Source organism: Corythoichthys intestinalis, chromosome 14 (assembly GCF_030265065.1).
Source record: "Corythoichthys intestinalis isolate RoL2023-P3 chromosome 14, ASM3026506v1, whole genome shotgun sequence".
Taxonomy (NCBI): Eukaryota; Metazoa; Chordata; class Actinopteri; order Syngnathiformes; family Syngnathidae; genus Corythoichthys; species Corythoichthys intestinalis.
Window position 1 is genome coordinate 18,192,773 of NC_080408.1, and position 14,237 is coordinate 18,207,009.

The 14,237-nt window shown below is 38.2% G+C and overlaps 2 protein-coding genes across 2 annotated transcripts in view; one reads left to right on the forward strand and one right to left on the reverse strand.

The window, feature by feature from the left end:
• Positions 1–1,802: 1,802 nt before the first annotated feature.
• On the reverse strand, positions 1,803–10,604 carry LOC130929958 (crystallin J1A-like). The gene is made up of 10 exons (XM_057857596.1): positions 10,505–10,604; positions 10,245–10,308; positions 9,887–10,063; positions 7,996–8,094; positions 7,817–7,909; positions 6,400–6,556; positions 2,994–3,109; positions 2,812–2,889; positions 2,546–2,685; positions 1,803–2,418 (listed from the first exon to the last, which is right to left on the reverse strand). The coding sequence occupies exons 2-10, from the start codon at positions 10,306–10,308 to the stop codon at positions 2,320–2,322; spliced, it is 1,023 nt and encodes a 340-aa protein (XP_057713579.1). The 5' UTR covers positions 10,505–10,604; the 3' UTR covers positions 1,803–2,319.
• Positions 10,605–13,815: 3,211 nt separating this feature from the next.
• The window catches only part of LOC130929378 (exostosin-like 2), a 31,107-nt gene continuing 30,685 nt past the window's right edge, over positions 13,816–14,237 (forward strand). Inside the window, exon 1 of the mRNA XM_057856480.1 lies at positions 13,816–13,993. Within this exon, the coding sequence (XP_057712463.1) occupies positions 13,959–13,993 (35 nt within the window). The 5' untranslated portion in view covers positions 13,816–13,958. The remainder of the gene's footprint in view (positions 13,994–14,237) is intronic.

Here is a 14,237-nt window from a genome sequence, read left to right on the forward strand (position 1 = left end):
CAACTTTTTTGAGAAACACTAAAAAGGTAAATGAGAAAGCCCTCAAAGCCAGTTACTTTGTTGCTAAACTTGTTGAATCCAAAAAGAGGCAATACTACCTGCCTGCAAAGCCATTGTCAGTGAGATGCTTGCGATTAAACACATTTCTAAAGTCCCCGTCTGACAATTCTGAGCTTTTCAAGCCTAACTGCTATAAAAAAAAATTTAAAAAAAATTAATTCTAAAAAAACAACAACAAAAACAGAGAGACTAAGAGCTGTTGACGAAGATTCCTGCGAGGATATCGTTGTTGTGTTCATCCATACAGGCTCAAGTTTCACACTGAGTATGTATAAATATTGAGAAATTATTTCATGATATACTGTACAGAAAGAAATTTTGGAACATTTTTGGTTTGTGGTGTGCCGCAAGATTTTTTTCCAATGTAAAAACGTGCCGTGACACAGAAAAGGTTGGAAAAACACTGACCTAGACAATAAGACGCACACTGCGAAATGATGGCTTTCATGCAATAACTCCCAGGCCGACCCCCCTGCTGAATCGAAAGCACAAGAAGTATGCCAAAAACCATCAAAGGTTTTGGGATACTGTTCTCTGGAATGATGAGACCAAACTGGAGCTTTTTGGACCAATGGACCAGCGGAACATGCGGAGGAGAAAGAATTATGCCTATAAAGAAAAGAACACCCTATCTAAGGTGAAGCACGGTGGGGGGGGTCTATCATGCTCTGGGGTTATTTTGCTTCTTCAGGTACAGGGAATCTTCAGTGTGAGCAAGGTATTAAGAATTCAGTTCAATACCAGGAGATCTTAGATGCAAATGTCATGTAGTCATTGACAAAGCTGAGGCTTTGGTGAGGTTGGACCTTCCAACAGGACAATGATCCTAAGCATACCTCAACATCTATCACATCTTGCTAGCAAAAGAAGTACTGGAAGATTCTGGAGTGGCCATCGCAATCACCAGACTTAAATCCCATTGAAAATCTCTGGTGATACTTGAGGAAGGCAGTTGCAGCACGAAAGCCCAAAAATGCTAATGAACTGGAGGCCTGTGCCCATGAGGAATGGGCAAAGATACCTGTGGATCACTGCAAGAAACTTGTGTCAAGCTATGCTTCACGTTTAAAGGAAGTTATTGTTGCAAAGTACGTTGTACTAAGTACTAAAGTTACACATACCTAAGTGGTTGAATAATTTTGTCAATGAAGTAATCACGGAAAGGTCATAAATTGGAATATTCCAAAAATAGTTTTGTTTTTTCAGTTGGATTTGTCTAGTTGACATGTCACCACTTAACTACTGAGGGGTTGAATAATTTTGAACACAAATGCAGAGAAATTCATTCACCTAAATAAACATTGTCCAAATTCTCTTTTTTGGTTAGCTACTAAACAACAAATATTTTCCCCTTCGCCGCCTTCTGATGGTGAGCTAATCAGGGGAACAAGGCAGTCGCTGCAGACGTGTCCAGGAGGCGAGTATCTGCTTGAATACTATCGCGGAATGCAAAGTGGTTTTTGTACTGTAGATAGGTCAATTTCTACATTTTTGTCTGAAAAAACTTCATTTCCTCATTAAAAAGGGGCAAAGTTCACTAGAAAGCTTTTTTTTTTTTTTTTTTCTGATGGGAAACGATGTTTTCATAAGTGTCACGAGAAGAGCCATCTTCCAATCAACAGCCGTATTTTTTGAAGGTTCCACCAATGAAACAGGTCTGGAATGGATATTTTCCAGACTGATTTGTGAAATATATTCATAGTGAATTTATGGAACAATCAATATGATGTGGCAGGTTACTATTTTCATATGCTGTCAAAATGTGTATTTTACAAGATTTGGTCATTAGTAAAATGACATTCTTTTCCTGAAAGTTGTCACTTGGCAAGGGCAATATAATAATGATGAAAATCAGGCTACCAAATGCCAAAACTTGTGCGGCGCTGTCAAAAGTGTTGCCAGGGAAAATTCCGCCGATTGTGTACAGTATACTGTAGTGTAGGTTAGAATTCCTCCTTGGAGATTTGTTGTCAAAAACATCTACGTGTCTATTTTTGGCAATAAGGTGATTTTTTTTTTTTATTCACCAAGCCCCTCACGATCATCATCATTTATAAATTTGTATCCATTTCATGATGTGTTCTGCTTTACCCAGGTTGTCGAGAACAACTGGAGCAACATGCTAAACTTTCACAGTGACAAAAACATCTGACTCTTGTCGACAATTTAAACAAGAACCTTCATTGACTGCACTTTGAAAGGTCATCTGTTTTCCAGGAATGTTCTCTATTAATGGTGTCTGAGACAACAAATAAAAAACTACTTGTGGTGATTTGTTATCTTCATGCTGTGTTCCAACACACATTCATATCGCTGAGTTTTGGAGGCCCATGAAGCTGGAATTCCTTCGAACCCGAGCTGGTAAGCGGGAAGAAAAAAAACAGACTATCAGTTTGCAAAACATCTGTAGTGTACATTAATAGAAACGCAGGTGTGAAATGCTTGTAAAGTCATAATGGGTGAAAAAGTGAAAAATGTGTCCCACCTGAGCACCTAGACAAGCCCCAATAAAGGAGCCTCTGCTACAGGTGCATCCCCCACAACGCATGGTTTCTCTGATTGCCTCTTCATAGTTTGTGGCTGTCAGGACTCCATGTAGCGCTGCTTGGAACGCACCTGGCAAACCTAAAGGAAGAAAATCCCGTACGCTATTCATTCATGAGATAAAAGGTATACCATTCATTCTTTTAATTGCCATTAAATTGAATGAAGTTTCAAATCTAAATAAAAGGTGCAAAAAAGAAATGATACCTCAGGTGTTAGGAAAAACTGCTGGTATAAGTTCCTGGGGAGTTTTGTTTAAATTCTCCGTCACCTGATGAATATGACCTGAAATTACAAAAGCACACACACCAAACAGACGTTATTCGATCTTCACAGTCTGTTTTCCTCAAATGAGTCAATATCTTTGACATATCAATACAAATATGTACCAATGACAGCTTTGTCCAAATCTTGTGGTTGCTTTCTGTTCGGATCATTGAGCTGTGTAAGAACATCCTCTAGGGCTTTTGGATCAGGGCCATTTAGGATGAAATACTCCAAGAACCTGAGGAAAATATGTCAAGTTTGCTCAAGTATCTACATTGTTACAATATACAGTAATTTTCTATAAGCCACCACCCATCTAATTTGACACGAAATCGATATTTGTTCATAGATAAGCCAGTCTGGTCTATAAGCCACAGCTGTCCTCACTGTATTATGAGATATTTTCACCCAAAGATATTAAACTAACGCTTTATTTGACAGTGGCATCATACGACTGCCATAAGGCCAAATGAACCTCCATATACAGTGGGGCAAATAAGTATTTAGTCAACCACTAATTGTGCAAGTTTTCCCACTTGAAAATATTAGAGAGGCCTGTAATTGTCAACATGGGTAAACCTCAACCATGAGAGACAGAATGTGAAAAAAAAAAAAAAAAATCACATTGTTTGATTTTTAAAGAATTTATTTGCAAATCATGGTGGAAAATAAGTATTTAGTCAATACCAAAAGTTCATCTCAATACTTTGTTATGTACCCTTTGTTGGCAATAACGGAGGTCAAACGTTTTCTGTAAGTCTTCAAAAGCTTTTCACTCACTGTTGCTGGTATTTTGGCCCATTCCTCCATGCAGATCTCTTCTAGAGCAGTGATGTTTTGGGGCTGTCGTTGGGCAACACGGACTTTCAACTCCCTCCACAGATTTTCTATGGGGTTGAGATCTGGAGACTGGCTAGGCCACTCCAGGACTTTGAAATGTTTCTTATGAAGCTACTCCTTTGTTGCCCTGGCTGTGTGTTTGGGATCATTGTCATGCTGAAAGACCCAGCCATATCTCATCTTCAATGCCCTGGCTGATGAAAGGAGAATTTCACTCAAAATCTCTCGATACATGGCCCCATTCATTCTTTCCTTTACACAGATCAGTCGCCCTAGTCCCTTTGCAGAAAAACAGCCCCAAAGCATGATGTTTCTACCCGCATGCTTCACAGTGGGTATGGTGTTCTTCAGATGCAATTCAGTATTCTTTCTCCTCCAAACATGAGGATCTGTGTTTCTACCAAAACGTTCTATTTTGGTTTCATCTGACCATAACACATTCTTCCAGTGCTCTTCTGGATCATCCAAATGCTCTCTAGCGAACTGTGGTTTTGTATGTCTTCCATTTTCTAATAATTGCTCCCACAGTGGATTTCTTTACACCAAGCGTTTTACCTCTTGCAGATTCAGCCTTCCCAGCCTGGTGCAGGTCTACAATTTTGTCTCTGGTGTCCTTCAACAGCTCTTTGGTCTTGGCCATAGTGGAGTTTGGAGTGTGAGAACCTGAGGTTGTGGACAGGTGTCTTTTATACCGAAAATGAATTAAAACAGGTGCCATTAATACAGGTAATGAGTGGAGCCTTGTTAGACCTCGTTAGAAGTTAGACCTCTTTGACAGCCAGAAAATCTTCCTTGTTTGTAGGTGACCAAATACTTATTTTCTACTCTAATTTGGAAATGAATTCTTTAAAAATCAAACAATCTGATTTTCTGTTTTTTTCCAAATTCTGTCTCTCATGGTTGAGGTTTACCCATTACAGGCCTCTCTAATCTTTTCAAGTAGGAGAACTTGCACAATTGGTGGTTGACTAAATACTTATTTTCCCCACTGTAGCTTTGAACCAATTGACTGCAAAGCTTTATTGCTTCAAGAGGCTTCATTTGGCCATTACTGCTGCCTTGGGGGAGACAGTCAAACTCTGCTGCCACCTGCTGTCAATACTGTTGTTGTCCAACATTCCTCCTAGCATGCATTAGAGCGCTACAGAGGTAAATAACAATCGAAATTTGTGTTCTGTGCTAATTATTTCTTCAGTTACTGTTCCAGTTGTTCCATTAATTGCTAGTTATGGTATTTGGTAACACTTTATTTGACAGTAGCGCCATAAGACTATCATTAGACAATCATAACAATGACATGACACTGTCATGAGCATTAATGAATTTAACACAGATGTCATTTAGTGTTATCTGGCAAACTATCTCACTTTTGAATGGATGGACAAGTTCCAAACTGGACATAAATGGAGTTAGTAACATATTTTGCCGGATGACACTTATTCACATCTGTCATAAGCATTCAGTAATGCTCATTATGGTGTCATTTCATAAATATGACCGTCCTATGACAGTCTTATGACGCTATTGTCAAATAAAATGTTACCAAATACCATAACAGGCAATTCCTGAAACAACCTGAACAGTAACTGAATAAATAATAATAATAATAATTGTTATTATTATTATTATTATTATTATTATAATAATTAGCACAGAACATGAATTTTGATTGTTGTTTACATCTGTATTGCTGCAATGCATGCTAGGAGGAATGTGTTGCCTATTAACCCAAATAAAACCACAAATAAGTCGCACAGGACTACAAGCCGCAGGATTCAAAATAAGGAAAAAAGTAGCGGCTTTTAGTCCGAAAATTATGGTATATCTCGATTCTTGGCATGAGCGTATAGAGAACCTTTTTGGATGCAAAGTATTACGATATACAGTGGGGAGAACAAATATTTGATACACTGCCAATCATTGGCAGTGTTTCAAATACTTGTTCTCCCCACTGTATAACCTTTTTCCTATTTTGTCACACCCCTAGAATTTATATTGTTAAAATATATACCGTATTTTTCGGACTATAGGTCGCACCTGAGTATAAGTCGCACCAGCCATAAAATGCCCAACGAAGAGGAAAAAAACATATATAAGTCGCACTGGAGTATAAGTCGCATTTTTGGGGGAAATTTACTTGATAAAATCCAGCACAGAGAATAGATATGTCATCTGAAAGTCAATTTAAAATAAAAATTCAATAAAGAACAACATGCTGAATAAGTACAGTATGATAATGTTACATGATGCATGAACAACGAAATGCGAACGTGGCCGGTATGTTAACGTAACATAGCTATTAAGAGTTATTCAGATAACTATAGCATAAAGAACATGCTAACAAGTTTACCAAACCATCAGTGTCCCTCCAAAACACCAAAATAACATGCGAAATGATATAATAATGTCTTAATAATTTCACACATAAGTCGCTCCTGAGTATAAGTCGCACCCCCAACCAAACTATGAAAAAAACTGCAACTTATAGTCCGAAAAATACGGTACTCAACTCAGCTATTTTGATAATGCTGTTTCAATACTTCTAAATGCTTATGGGCAACCCTGCACTCCAGTATCACCACAAATCTTATCTGGGTCAGACAAGAGTCATGTTCGCAAAGAAATATCCTGAATTTAAGTTGTGTTTTATCTTTATATAAAACAAATGATTTTAATGTAGATACCGACCTGGCAGCTGCCAAAGTTTCTGCCACACACGCGTCGTTGTTTTGTGTGACTCGAACTGCCTGTTCAACCTTTTCCAACATGTCAGGTTTCCCTGCATAGAAGGCCACTATAGGAGCCAGCTTAGCTATCCCATCAATCTGACAGTCAGTCTCACAACCTGGAAATAAGATTGGTAAGCTTTGGTTAGTTGTTTCTCGTCATTGTGTGATCACTTCTTGTTAGAACCAGAGCATAGACTTCATTATCAGTTGATGGAAAACGGGGCCCGGGGCCGTTCCGTAGGGGTCCTATTTTAAAAAAAACTTTAAATAAATGAACAAATATTTTCAAAACCAAAGCCGCTAGCGACCTAAAACCAAAACAGGCACCTCCCTTAGGCATATATGAGCCTCCATGAGAAGCGGCATAAAAAAAATTCAAAGTCGTTCCCTAATAATATCCTTTTTTTTATATAAGTACAACAAAACCTAAAATGGCTATAAAATTCTCAGAGTTCACGCTAGATGCACAAAAATCACCAAATGCAGAGATAATCACCTATATCTTCAGGATCAATAGCAATATCTAGAATATAGGTTTTTGCCGAAATAGCGACTTATTTTTTTTTTGTTTTGACATAAAAGTTTTCAACAGCTAATAAATAAATAAATTTTTATAAATTAATAAAAACAGCCAATTAATTTTACTCAACAAAAGCAAATTTTGCATTTTCTATATACAATCACAACTTATTTAGGTTGAATTCCGATGTCACTATTCCCTCAGCACGTCTTGCCGGCTATCTGGCCCTCATCGTTGTTAGATTGAAATGTTACATAAAATAAAACACGAAAAAGCAGGTTTTTTTTGTATGGACGCAGAAATGTCTAAATGAATATTTCTGACAAAAACAGGCAGTTGACCAAAAACTACCTGATTATTTAAATGTAAAGTTACGCTATTGTGTATGGATACAAATCCAACATGACAGGCATCACAAAACAAAGAGCTTTTTAAGTTCAAAATTCTTGTAAATAAATGAGTAAATCCCAGAATTTCTACAGATAGGAAGGTAAAACTGTCTAGATTTTTGGTTAAAAGCAAAAAAAGGGCAGTTATCATTCATTTTATGTAAATATCTCAAGCTAAAGTTACGCTAATTTTTTTCCATTTTTTTCACAGTTTCAAAGTGCATGCATGGTGCTGTATTATACTAATTACAATGAATACTCGACCAAATCATTCTTGAGACACTCCTGCCTGCTTTTATGCACTAAAACCTTCATCCCGTTTCCACTTAAATCCAGCGTTAGAACGCAGCGTGTTTAAGTTTATCGCAGTGAAAGCTGCCCGGCACCCTACGGGAAGCCGTGGTGCAATGTCTTTAGGAGCTCTCTCGTCAACTGACACTGAAGTCTATGACCAGAGCTTCTTTCACCTGTCTCCTCTTTGCCAGAATCCACATTCTTTAGGAAGCTTTTTAAACTAACATGTCTCCACGGTCCCTCAATGGGCAGTTGAGGTCTTGGGCCTAAAAAAAACATAAAACACAAGCGCATGAAGCAGAAAAAGCAAGAAATATGGAAAATTTTCATAAAAAACATCAACGGTCCTTACCGCCTCTTTGCCTGTATGGATCATTGACAGGCGTGTCATACTCGGATCCTGGCCCAAAGAATTTTAGTGTGCGCTCTTTCAAATCATCAATATTTAGACCTGATCAGAAGATTTGACAGTTAAAAAAAGGAAGCTTAAAGTACAACAAGTAGGTTTTTCATTGTAAAACTAGAAAATTCTGGAGAAATTGCAATGGTAGCTTTGCTGTGATGGTTGGTACTGTATATTGGGTCACTTTTTGTTGGTTTTAAGGTATTTAGGGGTCACTACCTGGAGATATCAGGTCCCTTCCTATTGATTTTGGTGCATTTCAGAATCACTTCCCGTTGATTTGGGGGCATTTTTGGTTGAAGAAAGGGTCACTTTCTGTTTATGCCTGGTCACTTCCTGTTAATAGTATGGCAATAAGACTATTGGACATGAATGAGAAAGTTTTTGGTAATTTTTGAACCGTATATTTTTGCATCACGAATAATACTGGCCTGGCGGGCTTCAGTATCCTGAATTTTTTTTTTTTTTTAATGTGCAAATGATGTGATTTGGGCAAAAACTGTAGAAGTAGCATTTTGAAAAAGAAATTGGTGTTTTGGGGTGAATGGTCATCTTTGGGGTGTCAAACTAAAGGGAACCTGCAGACAGCCGCAACAAACGACGCCGACGTGGCCAAAAACTAGCCCGCATGATGCTACGACGGTAGCAGGTAGCATCTGATGCGTCTCATAGATATCACATGTATGTTGTTGAACTAGATGCTAAATGACAGAGTCAGAGGCGTTAGTAAACAGCCGCCATCTTAAAGCAGTGGTGCGCTAAGTGCTAATAAATAAGATTAACGTTACTGTCACTCGCTCACGTAACGTTAGCCCTGCGGAGGGCTAGGTTTCTATTAATTATGACCACTGTCGATGCGTGGCTAACATGTCTTCTACCGGCTTTAACATAACATAGCACTGTGGAGTGATGAGGGTGTAAAATAAAAACTTAGTGATGCTAACTATCAATTTTATCTCAGTAGTCATTGCTGGATAAAACACCAAGTAGCACTGGTCCCTAAGGTGCTCCAATACAGCCTGTATCATACATTTATTTTGAACACTGCAAAAACTCAAAATCCTACCAGGACTTACAGTTTAGACTAACTTAAAACTTAACTAGAACTTAAAAATAGCTTGACACAAATCGAAATTCAATTGAAACACGTGGGAAAAAATCCTAACTTTTAAGTGATGTGTGTTATCAAGCGTAATGACATTTTTACGTAAGATATATATATATATATATATATATATATACGTATCTATATATTTTATAAGATCTAAAAGTTTTTTTGAGTGGAAGCAGTGAATTAGTCTTTTTTTTTAAATTCTAGTTACATCCGAGATGCAATTGTTGGCTGTTTTCAACATGGTACATCGAAAATAAAGACATTGATTGACTGAAAATAGTTCAATATTAGATGAAATGTCTTGTTTTCTCATGTATATTTATTATTGCTCTTCACCTAAAAATATATGTTTTATCCGATTACTCGATTAATCGATAGAATTTTCAGTCGATTACTCGATTACTAAAATATTCGATAGCTGCAGCCCTAATTCAGATTTTCAAATTATATAACAGTCCGCTTGGGCGAATTTATCGTTATCGAGGTAAATCTGCTCAATTTACCGTAATACGTACTTTAGGCCATATTGCCTCGCCCTAGTCAGTCAGCTAGTAACTTCTGACAAAGACATACGTTCAATCGAATGCAGCGAAATAGTCTTCACGATTAGTAGTTACAATTATAAATATGTGCGTAATTCAATGATCAAGACAATTATGGTTGATATTTTATCATTATTATGTTGGGCCAGAGTGTGGCTTTTTAAGCTGTAGTATGAAAGTCTACCTTCACATTTAGACAGAGACTCAAGCAGCACATATGCTTGGTCCCCATAGCAGCTCTGTTGGCCTGTTTGTCTCCTGTAGAAGGGGTTTGCTGACTTGGAGTGGAATTCCGGATTAGGCTCCTGAGCTAGGATCCCTTGCAGCTTCTGCAGGTCATAGACCCAATGGAGAGGCTGCGCTGTGAGTCATCAGAGTAAAAAAACAAGTTTATGCCAAATGATTGTGCTCATGACATCCATGCTCTCTTATTCTGATACAGATTTCAGACCACTAGTTTCTAAACCCTACATACGCATTCTAAATCGTGGTAGAAGAGAAAGACAATAACAGCATCTTTTTGCATTTGATATTTTTTCTACCTGCTGCATCTGCAACCGCCGATCCCACAATAGCTCCTATTGCTCTGTTAGCCAGCGTTGTCATCTGTGGAAGGAGTTTTTTTATTATCACATCGTGTTTTGTTTTTGTTGTTTTGCATTAAACACCAGAGTTCGTCATCAAAACTAGTAACTTGTTTGCGCCATTAATTACCTTTTACTGTTAGTTTAAGATATAGTCCTCAAATTTAACAACCACTGTTTGCAGGTTACTACATTTTAGGGTTTGTCATAAATTTTACCTTAAACTTTCAGTTTGGGCATTCAGGATCGACCTTCGGCCATGACAGGGAGTGTCTGTCCGCCACAATCTTCTTCTTAGGTGTAAGTGGCATCTGACGTTTGGACGAATTACCGCCATCTAGTGTGTTGAATCTGTAACATCCACTCGTAAACTCAATGGATTGTCATTGAACTGTACAGGGCAAAAAATTAAATTGTTTGCTAACAGCTGTCACGCGCGCAGTCGTGTAGTGAAATAGAAAATTTTAGAAAATTTAAAATAACTTAAGGGAGTAAATTAAAATCCAACACACAATGAAATTCTTCTAATGTACCTACTCCCTGATATTGTGCAAATTGCACAGCAGACTGCGTGTGTGTGTGTGTGTGTGTGTGTGTGAGGAGATGGGGTGCTAGGATGTTGTGTTTCAACCTGTTTGTGTAATCTCTGATTTTCATAAACTTTTTTCTTTGGCACAAGTTTTAAACTCAAGGCCAGTGAGACATTTTGTGAGGCCAGGTAAAGGAAATCATTTCCATTGACTTCATGTTTCTATCTAAAATAACATTTAAATACAATTCCTATATTACCCAAGGACTACAGAAATCAGATTCAGTTTTCCTTTTTCCAATAATGTAATAATATATACATAAATATAGTTTTAATGATTTTTTTATTTAAATTAATGAAAATAAGAATATTCCTAGTTTTTTCCTTTCTTTAAAAAAAAAAAGTCAAAAACAAATACAAATATTTAAAAAAAAATAATAATAAAAATTTAAGAATGCAACTGGCTGGCAACGTGTTCAGGGTGTACCTTGCCCAGAGGCGTAGCAAGGGTCCCCGGGGGCCCCAGGCAACAAGCAACATGGGGCCCATCGAGCATGTGCAAGTAAGGGGGACAGTTGGACTTGGAGCAATAGCATATTTAATAAAAGTATAATAATACCTCGGTCTCATCGAGCGCTTTTTAGGACACTCAAAGTGCCCGGCTTCGACTACATTTGGACATAAAACTGCACTAACATAGTACGCGCACCGCTGTCTTGCTTCCTTTTCTTCTGCTGATTTTTTTTTTCTTTTGTTACTTCCAGAAGGATTACTTCTCTTAATTTTGGATATACGCCAATTAAAAAAAAGACAAATCGCCGCTCACTCACACTCTGAGTCACGTGAGGGAGGGAGGGCGTGTAGAGCGAGTGAAGGGGCCCATTTCCGGGAACTCAGACACAAGGCTTTCACTGGCACTGTCGCACTTGTCGCTGCGACAGTGCAGTAAAGCTGCGTGTACTAAATCTGTTGGCCCTCTGGGGGCCCCTGCTGGCTGGGGACCCTAGGCAATTCCCTGGCTTGCCTAACGGGACGCGACGCGTCTGACCCTGCCTGCTGCCCGTTGTTAGGCAGGATGGGCTCCAGCACCCCCGCGACCCTCGTGAGAGTAAGCGGTTCAGAAGATGAATGAATGAATAATTAAGCCACAGTACAGTATGATGTATTGGTTTGGGGAAGAGCAAAAACATCATTTCCCATCAAGAAAACTTTATATGGCGGAAAACACCCAGGTGACTTGAAGTTCCGCTCTGAGACCCAGATTTCAAAATTGTCATATATGCATATGTTATACATCATTGGAAAGGTTAAAAACTCAATTTTCTAGGGGGAAGAAAAATTTTGAGCAGGAAGACATTTATAAAAAAAAAAAAGAAAAAGAAAAATTTAAACCCCTAAACCCCTAACTCGAGGTGAGAGCATGAGAGAGCATAATTAAAGACACCATGATTTTAACTAGATATTATCGCGTACTTACCTTGTTTCGATCCAAAAACTCCATGTAGCATGTCCCACTGAGTGTCAAGACACAGCTGTGAATGACCACAGCTGAACTTTTGGGGGATTTTATGCGTGAAACACGGTAATATAACGAGTGGTTGAGATTTTCTTTTTGAAAGAGTTACTCCTTTAAACGTTCCCCCCATTTTTCTTTGTTTGGATCGATTATTTATCATTTAAAATATCGGGGGACATGCAACAGTAACAAAAAAAAAAAAAAATAGAAATAAGCGATAGTTATAAGGTAGAGGAGTGACCTATTTAAAGACACTAATTTTTTCATTGTGACATAATTTGTTTAAAAGTTTAAAATATGCGAGTGAATAATTGTATAAAGTGGTTTTTTAACTAAATATTAGACATCAATTAATGATTCCAAGCGAAAAATGATCGACATTTCAAATAATACATATAATTAATTGCCTTCTTTTTATGGCTGGGTTGAAACAAACGCGGTTGCGTGGTGTCTGTAAACGGGGGTCTCCAGGGTAAAACGGACAAATTAAAAATAGTTCGGGGGCCTAATGCGCCATGAACCTGCTATGGCAGCATATAAACATATTGTTCTATCAAACATAGCAGTTCTTTTGGCTTTCAGTAAAGCAGTTTATTTTAAAGAGGGGTGGAAGAGCAGAAACTGCTTTTCAGCCTTGCCTGTGTTTTCTGCCATATACAAATAGATGCAGTATATGTTATGGCGCCCCAGTTCCACAGGGCTCACCACAGGGGTTCAGCACCATGGACGGCGATCACACCTGCCGGCAAATTTGGCAATTGACCCATCAGGCCTAGGTCTAGTGACGCCCCTGATATAAATGACCTCCATGCAGGAGTGCAGGAAGTCACTCACAGCAGGTGGTGCTGAAGATTCTTATTAGGGTTTTCAATCCAAAAACAGCCGATACGCCTCTCTGATCCAATGGGCTTGCGTAGGTGGGACTGGTGACTTCCATCTCAAAAGAATTAGCCTCCTAGCCAGCAAGGTTAAAAATGCTATAAGCTACCCTTTCTGAGAGGGTGGAAAACGTGCTGCTACACCAAATAGAGCAGTCAAGGCATTTGGAGCAATGTCTATCCCAGTGACCTTTGATAAAACAGCAAAAATGTCAGACCAAAATGCAGTTAGAGTTACGTAACCAAAACGTGCACATAATCGGCTGGGACCTGCTTACATCAATCACAAATGGGGGGGACTGCATCAAATAATTTGGCCAGCCTAGCTTTGGTATAATGTGCTCTGTGTAGAAACTTACACTGAATAAAACTTTGTTTAGCACAAATTGAGGATTTGTGTGTCCTACGCAAAATTTCTCTCCAGACCTCCTCAGGTATACTAATTTCCAAACCCGACTCCCATACCGTCTTAAGGGTGTTTACAGTGGAATCTGAGCCAATTTTGTAAATATTTGAACAAACTGTAGCTTTCGCACCCTTAAGCGACGGCAAAGGTTTTAAAAAGATATCTAAAACAGAGGCAGCAGGGAGTGTTGGAAAACTTGGCCAAAGTGAGTGAACTGCATTTGGTGATTTTTGTGCATCTAGTGTAAAATCTGACAATTTTATAGCCATTTTAAGTTTTGTTATATTTATATAAAAAAAGTAATTAATCGGGATTTTATAAGGGAACGACTTTGAATTTTTTAATGCTGCTGCTCATGGAGACTAATATATGTCTAAGGTAGGTGCCTGTTTTGGTTTTAGGTCAGTAGCAGCTGTGGTTTTTAAATTATTTGCATTTGGAAGTTTTTGAAAATAGGCCCTCTACGGATCGGCCCTGTGCTTCATTCAATACATTATGAAGCCTATGACAATACAATGCAACGCAATGCAAATGCAATACAATACAACATCAAATTAAATGTATTAAAGTAAATTAAATCTACTAAATTTACTTTTTTAAATGGCCCTGTGAAAAGCAGAGC